This window comes from Trachurus trachurus, assembly GCF_905171665.1.
Source record: "Trachurus trachurus genome assembly, chromosome: 17".
Lineage (NCBI taxonomy): Eukaryota > Metazoa > Chordata > Actinopteri > Carangiformes > Carangidae > Trachurus > Trachurus trachurus.
In genome coordinates, this window is record NC_139900.1 from 6,543,099 (window position 1) to 6,558,812 (window position 15,714).

At 42.4% G+C, this 15,714-nt stretch overlaps 1 protein-coding gene and 1 pseudogene across 5 annotated transcripts in view; both read left to right on the plus strand.

Annotated features, from left to right (window-relative positions):
• LOC311001078 (nuclear receptor coactivator 2-like) overlaps window positions 1-10,930 on the plus strand; it is a 68,995-nt gene extending 58,065 nt beyond the window's left edge. For 3 of the 4 annotated variants that reach the window (XM_083992041.1, XM_083992040.1, XM_083992042.1), the window contains 7 exons: window positions 823-1,113; window positions 2,363-2,437; window positions 3,483-3,948; window positions 5,174-5,420; window positions 7,009-7,171; window positions 7,991-8,065; window positions 8,746-10,930. In XM_083992041.1, the coding sequence (XP_083848167.1) occupies window positions 823-1,113; window positions 2,363-2,437; window positions 3,483-3,948; window positions 5,174-5,420; window positions 7,009-7,171; window positions 7,991-8,065; window positions 8,746-8,757 (1,329 nt within the window). In that variant the 3' untranslated portion in view covers window positions 8,758-10,930. The remainder of the gene's footprint in view (window positions 1-822; window positions 1,114-2,362; window positions 2,438-3,482; window positions 3,949-5,173; window positions 5,421-7,008; window positions 7,172-7,990; window positions 8,066-8,745) is intronic. The other variant, XM_083992043.1, reaches the window with a different exon arrangement.
• Window positions 10,931-13,671: 2,741 nt separating this feature from the next.
• Window positions 13,672-15,416, plus strand: LOC311001081 (tripartite motif-containing protein 16-like; annotated as a pseudogene). The gene has a single exon. The product of its transcript is annotated as a tripartite motif-containing protein 16-like (transcript).
• The last annotated feature ends 298 nt before the right edge of the window (window positions 15,417-15,714 follow it).

Sequence of the window (15,714 nt, forward strand, 5' to 3'; positions counted from 1 at the left end):
GGGTATTTTCTAATGATGTTGCCTGAATAATGACTTAAACTAATAATACATGTTCAATAAACCTTCAGCCACTCACAAAGAAGGATAACATGCCCCAAGCTATTCAGCATATCCAATAGGTTCAGGTCTTACGATGCACAAAAGCAGAACGAGCTCGTTGTTCCATCTGAATGACGGTGAAAACAGGAACCTGCTTCTCTCTGATCGTGGATGAGCACACGTCTGTGCCAAACAAACGATTTATGACCTTCACTCTGAAAGTGAACATTGGAATCTAAGAGAGTTGGATTGAGCTATAAAGCACAATAACATTAATAATTAAAATAATGATTGTTATTGCTCAACGTGCATCAGCTGTTTTGCATGAATTTACCTCTAAAACAACTCTTGTGTGGTAACGTTGTGTTATTATCTCATAGCGTGGTGAATGTGCAGGTCACAACTTGTCCACCAGAGCGTTGTGGAGTTGTTGGATTGTGTATTTGATGAGTTTGATGAGGGAAACCAAGAAATCCCATGAGCCTCCGTAGCGTAGCTCTGAGCAGCTCGCGGCTCTGCTCCGCCGTTCTAAAAATAGCTTGCACCGACAATTAAAGGTAACGAACGTACACCTAAAACTATAGGGATTATGGCAATGGGCCAATTTTCCAAAATGTTGAACTATCCCTTTAAAGCAGTATTAAACTGTATCCTATTGTTTTTGGGGGGGATTTCGAGAATTGAAAAGAGGCAAATTTGGGAAGTTTCAGCAACATTAGACCCTCAGACCGAAAAGTTTGATCTATTCCTTTAAACTCATTTCCCCGTCTCACTGCTCTGCAGGGTCCCATGTCAGACCAAGACCAGTACCTCGGCTCCTCGGACCCCGCCCCCAGCATGAAGCCCCCCCAGTACAGCCAACACTACGGCGCCCCGCCCGGCTACGGCGGCATCCCCACCGACGGCGGCTTCCACGGCCACATGGGGCCGCAGAGGATGGCGCCGGCCGGTTACCCCCCGATGATGAGGATGCCCCGGCCGGCGGGGATGAGACCGGGGGGGCCGAACCCAGTGGTGCCGCCTCAGCCCAACAGCATGAGGCTCCAGCTGCAGCACCGACTGCAGGCCCAGCTGGTAGGTGACGCCTGTTGTTACATCACTCCCCTCGCCACCGCCGCCGCTGCTGTGATGTTTATCCAGCTCGAATGTCGTGTTTGACGAGACAAGACGGTCACATCCAGTTTTTCACTTTCTGATGGACAAGATACTGTGCAAACAAAAACACAACAGGCCCCTTGTTTTTGCAGACTACACTCAAAAACTCTGATTTTTTTATTTTATTTTTTATTTTTTGCTCACTTGGTGTGATGCAACAGAGCAGACAGTGATGCCAACAAGGTTCACTGAGTTTAAACCAAGCAGCAGCAGCAGCAGCAGCAGCAGAAAGGAACAGGCATGTTGCAGCGTTGTGCCTCCATCAGCAGTTCCCTGCTGCTGAGACACTTCACAGTGAACACACATGTCGTGCATAGGCAACACACACATATTAAAGCATACATTAATGTGTAAAGGTGATAGCTTGACTGTACCTTATGTAACTGGCAGTCAACGCAGCAGAGTCTCTTTGAAGAGCCCATTTCCTCATAATGTTCCTCTTTCTGCCCGTGTGCACCGCCCGCACCTCCATGTTGTCATGACGAACACTCTGCATGTCGTTGTGCACTTTTATTTATTCGTTACAAGTTCCTTCCTGGCTTCATATTTTCACTCTCCTCGTAAAACACTAGTTGTTATCGAAAAATCATTAACCACCGTAGCTGAGTTTAGTCCAAGCGGCACCGTTACCACAGTGAAGTCTGCGCTGCCCCCTGCTGGACAATACGGGGTAAAACTCACCAGTATTTTCACCATGTGAGGCAAAACTTTTTCACCACCTCCATCTTTTCACATTTCTGTTGGAGCCTGCGGGGAGAGGGTGGAGTCACAGTCTGGAGGAAGAGTTAAAGTTAAACTCTCATCCTTCGTAAAAGAGTCATTCAGATGTGCTTCTTTTTTATTATGTTGAAATCATCGTGCAGAGTTTGATTTGAAAAGCTGAGCAATGGTGCACCAATTGTCCTAAAGTCTCTAAATTTAGAGTTTCTGTAGTTTTGTGATGCAAAATATCTTTGTTTTGTCACTGCTACACATTTACAGTAAAACTGAACTCAACCATCTTTGGTTGAATTCAGCGGTGATATATACAGTAGATAAATTTAAAAAAAGAAATATATGGATGTGGTTATTTCATGAACCAACTGTAGTAGTAGTTTTACTGTTAATACCAAGCTGAAGAGAAGTTTGATTAATAACACACTTTCTTCTCCCTCCCTCCTCCATGCAGAACCGTCAGCCAATGAACCAGATGAGTGGAGTGTCCAACATGAATCTACCTCTAAGGTCTAATGTACCAAACCAGGTCAGTCTGTGTAACTGAGTGTGTGTTTGTCACCTTCGTAAATATTTCCCTTCACATTTTGACGACGCCTGTGCAGAGGAAGAAAAGGCGATGAAGAGTCAGGGTGATGCGTGTTTCAGTGTTATGCTGCGTTCAAGACAAGTTGAAACTCGGATCTTTCTCGACTTCAAAGCGTTCAAGACCAAACCAAACCAAAAACATGGCGGACCGGGACAAAGTTTGCATTCAAAGTGCCTCACGCCAGTCATAAAAACATTACAAAGGACACAAAAACAATTTAACGTTTCAATTTATTCTGGCGTTTAAATGCATTTAAATGCATTTTAATTGATGTTTTACCGTTGACGGTGTGAAGATTGTTGTGCGACGTAAGACAACTGATTCTCGGTGAAGTCGGGGAAAGATCCGAGTACAATAATTAATGGTTACTGGTCCGTGCCAGAGCGATTGATATAACAATTATATCAATTAGGGATGTCACAATTACTTGTTTTCACAATTAATTGTGGTATTAAACACAATTAATTGATCGTAAAGATCCCTAAATACCGTCACTTTCCAAAAAAGATTATGTTGGAAACATATCCGCAGATGTGCGCCAAAGTAAAGGGTAAATGCACAGATACCGGTCCATTTATCTAAAGTAACACTGAATTGGTAGGAAGTTAAATGTTAGCGTGTCATTTGTATTGTAAAAAATTAAAATAAACTTAAACATTTGGTATAGATGACAATTAATGACTTAAATATTTCAAACACTTACCCTGGTGGATTAATAACTGGTCCTATATTAAGAGATTAGTAATGGAATTATATTTTGACTATATTTGATTTTACACATTAATAGTGTTGTGAAATTTATTGATGCATAATAACGTGATAATCATAATACCGTGATTATTTCTCTGACAATAATCGTACCAAGAAAATCTATAATCGTGACATCCCTAATATCAATCGCTCTGGTTCATGCCAACAATGAGGAACCTCATTAGGTATCTCAACGTGATTGGTTCCTTCTATAACTGGTCCTGTTCTCCTGCAGGGAACCCTCAACGCCCAGATGCTGGCCCAGCGTCAGCGCGAGTACCTCAGCAACCACCTTCGCCAACGCCAACAGCAGCAACAGCAGCAGCAGCAGCAGCAGCAGCAGCAGCAGCAGCAGCAACAGCAGCAGCAGCAACAGCACCTGCACCACCAGCGTGCCATGATGATGCGGGCTCAGAACATCCCCAACGGCGGCGCCGCGCCCACGCCGATGCCCATGGGCAGCACCAACCCGCGGCTGCCGCAGGGCAACCCGCAGCAGTTCCCCTACCCGGCCTCCAGCTACGGTACTGGCCTGCCCTCTCCTCCTCCTCCTCATCCACATCCACATCCACATCCTCATCCTCTCTCCCCCAGCCACCATCTGGCTAGCCAGGGCATGATGGGAAATGTAGGCGGCGGGCATTACAGCGGGGTAATGAGTCCGCCATCGCAGCACAGTGCCTTCCAGTTCAGCAGCTCAGGTATACAGTGCGACGCTGCGTCTCAGCGGTCTGTGTTCATGCATCGTGGGAGATTCAATCACTCGTCGTTGTTGTTGTCGTTGTTGTTATGGTGATGGTGCTGATCAAACGTCGTCGTCTTTTCCCCCCCGACTGCTGAAATCAAGCTGATTGGGTGCTGCTTAGGGTCGGATGATTCAAATCTTTTCTTCCACTTTTTGTTTTTGTCCAAATCAACTATGTGAGACTGAACTGTCCGTTAACCAATCAGGAGTCAGGACACTAATCGACCACATGCAGAGAGAGAACGAGCTCTGGTGGTGGCACGGGTGAAAGCTGCTCTTTGCTGATATTTGTTTTCTTTCGGTGTTTGAAACCTATTATTAATTCACTCTTCATCTCATTTGACCAAAAAAGAAAGTGTTGTTGTTTATCTAGAACTTTTCATATTGCTAGTTTCTGAGAATTTTCTTCTCTAGTACAGTTTGTGGCATCAAAGAGTCAGTAGAGTTTTGGTACAGCAAGTATTTGCTGGCTTATCGCAACCCAAAACGTAATAATTTTGGCTATTTTAAATGTAATCAAGCCAATTATGTAAGTAAATGTTTGGGCCAATAACGTAACAACTTCTTTTTTGAATGGTTATTATGTTATTGGCCTAGCATTTAAAAAAACATACAGTAGCCTATATCACTTTATGTTTATGATGTTACAGTTGTGAACCATTTGAAGTTCTGCGTTGTGTCTGTGTGAAACAAACATCCTCCCATGCTTCATAAAAATGCGATTCGCTCGGCCGTTTCACACATGTTTGCAAACGGAGGAAGTAAGCGTAGTAGGCTGACAACATCCTTGTTGTAACACACAAGATTGTAACACATTGACATCTTCCACACTGAAAATAAAGAAAAATAAAGTGATACATATATTATTATATTATCGGCACCAGTTATTACATTGGCAAAAAAAAAAAAGTTATTACATTATTGGCGCAAACATTTTATTACATTATTGGCAAATGATTAAGTTATTGGCTTTAAAATGGCCAAAATTATTACGTTTTGGGTTGGCGATTTCGCTCCTCATGGTCTGACATACAAAGAACTGGATGTTACAGTAAATATTATCAGATTTGAGAGGCAGGATCTTAGAGTAGAGTCTTAGAGTTTGTATAATTTAGCAGCTCCCAGTTAAAAACTACCTGTTATCGCTTGTATGTCGTCTCATCACCTTCTTCTCTCTCCAGCAATGAGCCAACAGCAGCAGCAGCAGCAGCACCAGGACCCGGTGTCGGGCTTCCCGTGCGGGGCCGCCACCCCTCAGAGTCCCCTGCTGTCCCCCAGGATGGGGCAGGGCCAGAACCCCATGCTGCAGCAGAGCCAGGGCCAACCGCAGCCCCAGGGCCCCAACCACCAGGGAGGCCCCCCCAGCTACCAGCCCAGCGCCGACCTCAACGGATGGCCGCAGCCCGCCAACATCTCCACCAGCAACAGGTAAACAAAAGAACACAACGGCACAACATGAAGCTTTCCAAACGACTGACCTGAGCTCAGCCTTAAAGGGACAACGAGGAGTTTCTATTTGGTTATAAAAAAGTCTCACGTTAATGTGGATGAATCTCCGCTACCCACACTTGTTAATGGGCCCATTTTCGATAAATATATCGTTTTGTCTCTATCGTTATTTTGTTATTATTAGTGGTGGCGGAAATGCTGGTCGAGCCTGCGCGCGGAGGCTCATAAATGTAGTGTGAAAACGCTTCGCTTTTCCAAAACTCCTTGTAGGACATTGTGTAACTTCTCCTGTTATCTATTCAGGAAAATCGATTATTCCGTTCAAAAGTCTGTTTTTCATTAATCAGTAATCCCCCCCATCAACAAACTGAAGTGTTCCTTTCAGCTCTGAATGAGCCGTTCATATCATTCATATCTACATGGAGCGGGTAAGCTCGGTGCTGCTGCCATGTGGTGTCTCCATGTTTTTACGTGTTTTAAGTCACCGCGGTAACGCAGTGAGGAGGAATGGAGCGTTACACTGATGCTGCATTCACCTGCAGTCGGGCAGACGGCCGTCGGTAACAAACCAGATGTCATTTTAGTCACAGAAGTCGAGAACGTGTCGAGAACAATACGACATCGCCATGACAACATATTGTCATGTGTATTGTTTTGCCCCGTGCTGACGGACCTCTTGTTTACATAGAGGCTTGTTTATGTCGTTACCTGCAGCGGCTGTCGTCCGTCTGCCATCTGCCCAATTTCATGTGAATGCAGCATGAAAAATACGATTGAGTTGCTTGCGATATAGACCGAATCGCCTTGTTGTTTACATTCTACTTCCGGGTAGAAAACCAGCACGTAATTTGAATGAGATCGAGAGTTTAGCTATATATATCATATTTTTCACGCCCTATCACCGTTTAGACAAATCTGAAATTATTGAAGAAACATTACTATTTCTGTGTGTGTGTTTTGTGTTGCTATGTGTTGTATTTATTCAGTTTGGGGGAATCACAGTGTCTAGAAAGCATCAGTGGCTGCAACTGACAGGGACAGCTAACGGCGGTAGCTAAGCTAACGGTAGCTAAGCTAACGGCGGTAGCTAAGCTAACACCAGGACGTCAGCTGTTAAAACCCTCCCGTTGTGGGACACGACATGAAACTACTCCAGTTAGCTCAGTCATGTTGGAACTCAGATATCCGCTGGAGAAAATATTTTTTCATGGACCATTTATTGAGTCACTGAGTTATTAAAGTTAAACAGGTAGCTAACCGTTAGCCCAGCTAATCTCTGATAACCATGACTAATTACAAAAATGTGCACACGTAAATAGTAATGTTTGTCCAATCATTGGTTTTATAGACTTTACAAACACCAGATTAGTCTAAACGGCGATATAGTGACATGAAAAAGTATATATATATAGTGAAACTCTCGTCCGTCACTATTGTTCGAATGCTGGTTTTCTACCCGGAAGTAGTTGTAAACAACAAGGAGATTCGTCCAATACAACCGCAACGCTAGATGGGAGTAATTCCTACACAATGTCCCTTTAACTCAGTGGTCGCCTCCTTCTTTCAGCGTGTACCCCCAACAGTCCCAGTCCCAGTACGCCACACAGCCCAACGGAGGAATGTACAACGGCAGCAACAACATGAACATGGGCGTCATGGGCGGCGGCGGCGGCGGCGGTGGGAACATGAGCCAGATGTCAGGACAGATGAGCTCCATGAACACAGAGCAGGTCAGAGACGCCATTTTGAATCTTTATTGTGTTTACATCTGCTTCATGGTGTTTTAGAGTCACAATAACACACATAGAGACAGAAATAACGTTTTACTGGACGATGTGACACAGAAACCTTCACATTAAAACCCTCCTGTTGTCCTTCTGAGTCAAATTGACCCAATCTGTTCCCTTCCTCCATCCTTCCTTCCTTTCTTCCCTTCATCCTTACTTCTTCTTCCTTCCTCTTTTGATCCAATTGACCTGATCTTTTCCCTCTCCCTCCATCTTTCTTTCCTTCCCATTTCCCTTCCTCCCTTCCTTCCTTCTTCTTCCTTCCTTGAACGAATCTGTTCCCTCACCCCTTCCTTCCTTCCTTCCTTTTCGACCCAATTGACCCAATCTGTTCTCTCTTTCCTTAGTTTTTTCCTTCCTTCCTCCCTTCCTCCCTTCCTTCCTTCCTTCCTTCCTTCCTTCCTTCCTTCCTTCCTTCTTTCCCTTTGTCCTTCCTTCCTTCTTCTTCCTTCCTTGAACGAATCTGTTCCCTTCCTTCCTTCCTTCCTTCCTTCCTTCCTTCCTTCCTTCCTTCCTTCCTTCCTTCCTTCCTTCCTTTTTGACCCAATTGACCCAATCTGTTCCCTCCCTCCTTCTCTCTTTCCTTCGTTTTTCCCTTCCTTCCTTCCTTCTTTCCCTTTGTCCTTCCTTCCTTCCTTCCTTGACCCAGGGGGGACAACAGGAGGGTTAAATCAGCCTTTTTTCAAACAAATATGAATCCATGTTGAATTGTTTTTGTGTTTTCTGCCTGTGTTCATGTGTTTGGTTGTTTTCCTGGTCCAGGTGAGCGACGGCAGCCTGATCCTGGAGCAGCTGGCAGGAATGGACATGTTGACACAAGACGGTGACACAAATTCTGTGAGTGAAAGTTTACCGTCCTTTTTCTACACGTAACTTTACACATACGTTTTCCATGCCATCAGCCTGATAGTATATAATAAGTGTCTTTATGTCCGTCACATCATCATATGCTATGCTGTATTTAAGCAATATATATGATATATTGCTTTTATAAAACGGTTACCAATAAAGGCAATATGAAAGAGGGATACGCAATCAATTTCATGTAGTTTTATTCAACCAGAAATACATATTATCCAATAAAATAGCCCCACTGTGAAAAAAATAGTCCCACCTCTCCAGACATTAGCTCCAAGTTAGCTCTGCAGCTCGTCTTTTCCTCCGCTTTTTTTCAGGTGAAAGTCACTGCTCAGTCCCCTCTACCATTGTTAACCCTCTGGAGGTGAAAGTTCACCTTAAACATGTGAATTCAACTACTTTAGTCCGTTTTTTAACATCGTAAAAACATCAGCTGTATTTGCTACGGACTGCAACAGTCCATTGTCATAGATACATGACAACAACTTCCATTCATACCAGTCATACGTGCCTGACGCGGAGTGATAGCCTATGCTGTGATGAGGTTTTAGAATAGTAGGTTAACAACCACTCAGATGGGCGGATTTCACCTTTCCGTTTTATAAATTGTAATATATCTATTTATTTATTCTTTAATCTTGATTTTCTGTCTGTTACAGAATTTCTGCTGACCTCACCTGGGTGACACAGGAACCTGTGCAAAGAGACACCGACACCTGTTCAGCTATGGAAACACTGCTCGCTCATTCACACCAGCCGACTCAGAGGCTCCAGTCAGAGAGAGGACGACACACACAAAATGTTCTGAACTGCATTTGCTTCGGTTTGGCCTCGTTCACACCGATTCACCATTTTATGCAACAACAAAAAAAAAGTCAGACGTTGCAGGAAAACTTCCATCTGAACCATCCTAACAGCAAATCACACAATGGGAGGACACAAAGAGAAATATTGTCCCTGTAACTGTAGATTAAGGTGTAATACTCCAAGACATCCTAGGGACTCTTATTTGCTGTTGAGCAAAGAAAGAAAAGAACAAGTTAAGGAGGCAGTATGTTTCCAGAACTGATTTGAGGGCTTTTAATGTGATACACTCAGAGTAAGTGTTGGTTTTCACTGAAAGCTAACAGCAGCTCATGCTTCATAGAATCAACAAAATATAATAACATGAAAAATTCTAAAAAAAAAACACACAAATTACTGAATCAGGGGCAACTACTGATGTCATGTCTAAAACAGGAAGCTCCTGTATTTTCCAAATATTTCTGTATTTTTTGACATAACATGCTAAATGTAGCAGCTCTTGGATGAAAAACCTCCCCGTCTGCTGTCGGTGTTTGCTGTTAGCATGCGCTCTGATTGGATGAATGTTTTCCAACCGTACTCCTCTCAAGTCTCTGAAGCAGTGGATTTCTGATCAAGTGAATGAGCGTCCGCGTGAAAAAACTGAAACGATGTCACAGATCGACACTGGAGAAGCGAATGGTTGACAAGCATAAATGAAACCTCTGGATTTTATCTTTTTATGGTTCTATGGTTCAGAGCCGGACTGAAAAATGTCAAATGAGAAGGTTTATGACAAAAAAAAAGAGAAAAAAAAGAAAAACAGATTTCACAGGTATTTATAGTTTTGAAGAAATTTTAGAGATTCTTTGTATGACATTTAAAAAAAAAAGAAAATCAAGGATATCTTTCTTTAAGGAAATCTCTCAGAATGGTACATTTTGATGTCGATTTTAAAAAATTAATATATTTCAACTGCTGTAGTTTCTGGGGAGCCGTATCCCTGTTTAATGACTTTTTTGAATGAAGGTGAATGTGTATAGATAGTGTACATACTTAGATTTATGACACCATTTTTCTCCTAAGTGGTTTAGCAAAGCAGCAGTTTGGAGTTTTAGTCCAACAAGTTTTTTTTTTTTTTTTTTTTTTTTTTTGGTTTTTGTTTTTGTTTCAGAGAGGAATTATTTCATTGGTTGAAAAAAGATCAGTGGGTGGAGCTAAAGAACCAGGAGACTACGTACAGTGAGGAAGGTGAACAAAATGTTTAAATACTATGTCCTTGTTTCCTTCTCTTGTGGCAGACATCAAGAAATAACGTTGTTAGTGCTGTTTTTGAATTTGAAAGTGCAGCTAAGCTAACTAGCTAACTTTGCTACTTTAGTATGCAGCTCAAAGCTTTTCTGGACACATAGCCATTAGCGCTAACATGAGGAAGTGTCAATTGGTACTGTAAACTGGTTCATCCTAACATTTTTCATCTTCGGTTTAAAAAAATCTCTGGTTTAAGATGAAACAGCTGCAAAAACTTTGCATCAACAACATGTTAGCATGCTAACATCCTGAACTAAGATGGCGACTTAAAGTAGCTGGTGCATTCGCTCTGCCCACTGAGATTTTAGCGCCGTGATTATTTCTGCCTCCAAAAGCAGCTTAGCCTCTAAAGAAGATGTGTATGACTAACGGTAAAACTCCACGCTACTGCGATATAGGTGAAAACAATGAGTCTGTGTGGTTTGCGACCCACTGGCCTGCAGGTGTCACTGTTGCGTAGCTGAAGCTCTGTCGTGCTGAAGGACAATTTGGCAACCCTTTAATTTACAGGCCGTTAATTACGTGATCAAGAAGTCAAGAAATAGCCAAGAAATAACAATTAATTGCGTCATAATATCCAGAAATAGCCTAGAAATAATGGTCAATTTCATAGTAGGCTGATGTTGAGAAATATATCCAAGAAATGATGATTGATTGCGTAGAAATAGCCCAGAAATAATGAATTGGTGAAGAAAAGTTCCTTTCCCCAAAAAAAATTCAAAGCATATGTAATCTTTTGCCTTTATAAAACACGTGACATTACTTTGAAATTGGCCGTTGTTTCTAGGCTATTTCTTGGCATTATCTTGTAATTAATGGCCTGTAAATTTAAGGGTTACCGACAATACAAAGGCGTTTGGGATTGTTGTGTTGACTCTCTCTCTGTGGGTGAAGCTGTGACCTTTGAATGACAAGACATTATGTACTCTATGAAGTATTGACCTGTAAACGGACTAACAGAGGTGAAGGCAGATTCATAAGGAGCTTTTTAAAGACTGGACATTTAGCATTTTGGGAATAATTTGATCACATCGATTTGAAAGGTGCTCCCTTCATTCGTTTTGCTTCTGTCTCATGTCTTATGCTTGTAATTGTGGGGAAAAAATGACTGTAACTAGCAACATGGATTTCCTGAATCCCTCTGGTCCAGGAAAAAAAACTGTAGAGCACAAAAAGATGTGGAAAGACGAATGTGACGCCACAAAACCGACTGCAACATGAGTTTGTTTTTTCTCTGTTTTGGTTTTGTGTTGATCTCATTTGCCCCCGGTGTCCTTTCACCTCTCAGTGCAGTGATGTTAAACCCCAGCGTGCTGCACATCATAAAAAACCCCAAAGATTTTTAAGGAGGAATCCCCTGAGACAAAACGTAAAGCCATGGAAATGTTCTGAATGTCAAACTCTGCGCAGGGGTTCAAGGCAATCAAGAGCGGATGTAAACGCTCGTGTACAGTAACTCCCAATGTTTTAGATGAAGGTGACTCATTCTCTCTTGATCTTGACTGATACAGTATACTTATATATATATATATATATATATATTGAAGATTTTTCTTGACTCATAGATGGATATTTTATCGATTGCAAAATACTGTAATTCATGTAAGTACCTTAAGATGCTAAAGACATAGCATACTGCCTTAGATCTGTGGTTGTGTGTGTGGTGTATAACTGTGAGGTTTATGTGTGTCACACACTGCTGAGTGAGTGTTTTACCACTTCATACTGTTAGGATTTTTATACTTTCTCCCAAGAAATGACACTGTACAACCTGCGCTAACCTGACACGGAAATTTACAACAATACTTTGGCAGCACAAATGATTTTCTCCCCCTCACTACCACAGTGTTTCTGGATTATAAAGGGGTACTGAGTAATATGTTTAGCTGCCATTTGAACTGTAGTCGTCTGTAAATGACAACAATGTTGTTAATATGCATCTTGCCCTGATGCAGGACTGTACTGTGGTTAAAACACTGAATACATTACAGTTTTCAAATTTAAATCAGTCTAAAAAAGGATAAAATGCTCAACAAATGGGACTTACACTGATAGTGTATGTGGAAAATTGATGTAAAGTTCTACATATACAGTAATATCTCCTACTTCCAGTTTATTTCCAACTTTGTGTTGTTGTTTTTTTGTTTTTTCTTCTTTCATTTTCAAATCTTAGTGGTTTTAATTTTGCACAAGCTGCTCTGACCTGTATAAAAATGTCTGGCTAAAATCCTTAATTTTACTTTTTTTGACACAATCAAACTGCATCAGGGCCAGAAAGCATGAGATTAATCATCCGGTGCTGATCTGATATGCCTGGTTTAACACTGGAAGAGTGAAAATGCTTTCTCATTTGCTTTAGTGCGTCTTTGTAGACAAAACCTTTGTATGCATAATCACTGAATACATCCAGAGAAAATGATTTTCTTCTTTTTTTCCTGCTAAAGAGTTTTAAGAAATGTTTATTTGCCCCCCTTTTTTTAGGATATGTTTAAAGTCAGCTGTCTGTTGAACCTGAAGCCGGTTTGATTGAAGTGTTTTATTTCCCAGTTCGGTGGTATTTTCAGAGCAATAGGTCAACGCTGAGGGAGAGTGTAGCTGTTCAAAGATCACTGTTTGCAGTTCAAGAGATTTTTTTTTCTAAACGATCCTCTCTCTGCTGTGATGTTCATATTAAATATCTCAGTGGTGACACAGTTCAGTACAGTTTATCCAGAGTGTGAGTGTTTTATTATGCAAAAGTCCAGACGTTCACACCACTTTATGCAAGCTGTCGACTCTAATGTTGCTTTTGCCAATGCTACTCGTTAATTTATGATTCATGCCACTGTAAATAAATTATTTTTATTGAGCCGGACTGTCTCTGTCTTTTCATTTCATCCCCTGTCCTCCTGCTGTCATGTCCTGTGTTACAGCTTCTTCAATGTTCATAATTAACATGAGAGACATTATACTGACTCTGCTGTTAAATGAACAGAGCAGTGTATGTAATACCAGAGTTTGACCAGCAGGAGGCGACATGGTCCAGGAAATTTAATGTTGAATGAATTGTTGTCATAACTTTTCTATAACGCAACCCTTGAATGTTTCTACAGTACAATCCTGAATCTTGCTGACTGACCTGTTACTTTAGTTCTCTAATACACATATACACTTGATAATATTCACAACTGTACCTGATAAGTTGTGATAAACTGGTTGAAAGACTTTTCACTGGTTCTTGTTAACCACAAAACCCACGTCCTGACTTCTAATCACAAAACTGTGACGAACACTTTTCTTTACACCTTTATTGTTCAGTATGATATCTCTGGTAATTGACCTTCGATCCATGAATTGGACTTTAGCCTGAACTTGTTGTGCCGGTCCCAAAGTTTCCACCCTGATCATGTGTTTCCTTGTTCCCTCCCCTTCAGATCTACAGTTTGAAGATGGGTGGAACCAACATGTGGTGAAGAGGAGGAGCTGACAGGCCCCGTTCACTGCAGAGACACATGTTGTTTAGATCAGAGCTCAAACTAGTTTCACTTCTGAGCAACAGAAACTCAGACAGTCGTCGTCCGTGAGAGGTGAAATGGCACAGAAAGGAGTTCATCTGGACCAGGAGACCTTCTCTTGTTCCATCTGTCTGGATCTACTGAAGGATCCAGTGACTATTCCCTGTGGACACAGCTACTGCTTCAACTGTATTAAAACCCACTGGGATGAAGAGGATGGGAGGAAAATCTACAGCTGCCCTGAGTGTAGGCAGACCTTCATACAAAGACCTGACCTGGTGAAAAACACCATGTTAGCAGCTTTAGTGGAGGAGCTGAAGAAGACTGAACTCCAAGCTGCTCCTGCTGATCACTGCTATGCTGGACCTGAAGATGTGGCCTGTGATGTCTGCACTGGGAGAAAACTCAAATCTGTCAAGTCCTGTTTGACATGTCCAGCCTCCTACTGTGAGAAACACCTGCAGCTTCATTATGATGTGGCTCCATTGAAGAAACACAAGCTGGTGGAGCCCTCCAAGAAGCTCCAGGAGAACATCTGCTCTCGTCATGATGAGGTGATGAAGATGTTCTGCCGCACTGATCAGCAGTGTATCTGTTATCTCTGCCCTGTGGATGAACATAAAGGCCACGACACAGTCTCAGCTGCAGCAGAAAGGACTGAGAGGCAGAGAGAGCTGGAGCTGAGTCGACAAAACATCCAGCAGAGAATCCAGGACAGAGAGAAAGATGTGAAGGTGCTTCAACAGGAGGTGGAGGCCATCAATGGCTCTGCTGATAAAGCAGTGGAGGACAGTGAGAAGATCTTCACTCAGCTGATCCGTCTCATGGAGAAAAGAAGCTCTGAGCTGAAGCAGCAGATCAGATCCCAGCAGGAAACTCAAGTGAGTGGAGTCAAAGAGCTTCAGAAGAAGCTGGAGCAGGAGATCACTGAGCTGAAGAGGAAAGACGCTGAGCTGAAGCTGCTGTCACACACAGAGGATCACACCCAGTTTCTACACAACTACCCCTCACTGTCAGCACTCAGTCCATCTACACACTCATCCAGCATCAATATCCGTCCTCTCAGACACTTTGAGGATGTGACAGCAGCTGTGTCCGAGCTCAGAGATAAACTACAGGACCTTCTGAGAGACACATGGACAAACATCTCACTGACAGTGACTGAAGTGGATGTTTTACTGTCACCACCAGAGCCCAGGACCAGAGCTGACTTCTTAAGGTATTCACAGGAAATCACACTGGATCCAAACACAGCAAACACACTATTGTTACTATCTGAGGGAAACAGAAAAGTAACATATATGGGTATAGATCAGTCTTATTCTCGTCACCCGGACAGATTCACTACATGTCATCAGGTCCTGAGCAGAGAGAGTCTGACTGGACGTTGTTACTGGGAGGTGGAGTGGAGAGGAGACGGAGTTTATGTAGCAGTCGCATACAAGAATATCAGCAGAGCAGGGGGAGAAAGTTTGTTTAAATGTAATCACAAATCTTGGGCGTTAGATTGTTCCAACAAAACTTTCACATTTTGGTCCAACAACATCCAGACTCCAGTCTCAGGCCCTCAGTCCTCCAGAGTAGGAGTGTACCTGGATCACAGAGCAGGTATTCTGTCCTTCTACAGCGTCTCTGAAACCATGACTCTCCTCCACAGAGTCCAGACCACATTCACTCAGCCTCTACACACTGGATTTTGGCTTTATTACGGAGGCACAGTAGAGTTGTGTAAACTCAAATAGACAAAGACCATTGAAGGTGCAGTTGGTTAAAATCTGTATTTTAGTTAATCACTTTCTTTAGTCTCCATGTTTGTTGCTAAAAGCTCATTGCTGTTGTGTCTCTGCACTGCACAGAGATCACCTGTCAATCAAACATTGTGGGCGGGACTTTGACCTCTTGTCATTTCTTGTTGTGTTGATGTTTGAGTTTGTTGAGGTGGAGCTGGAGCCGTGGAGATCACTGCTCATGATGATGTTACTTTACCTAAACTCACATTTCTCTGTATGAAAATAGAAACTTCTCTGAACTCTAAATGTT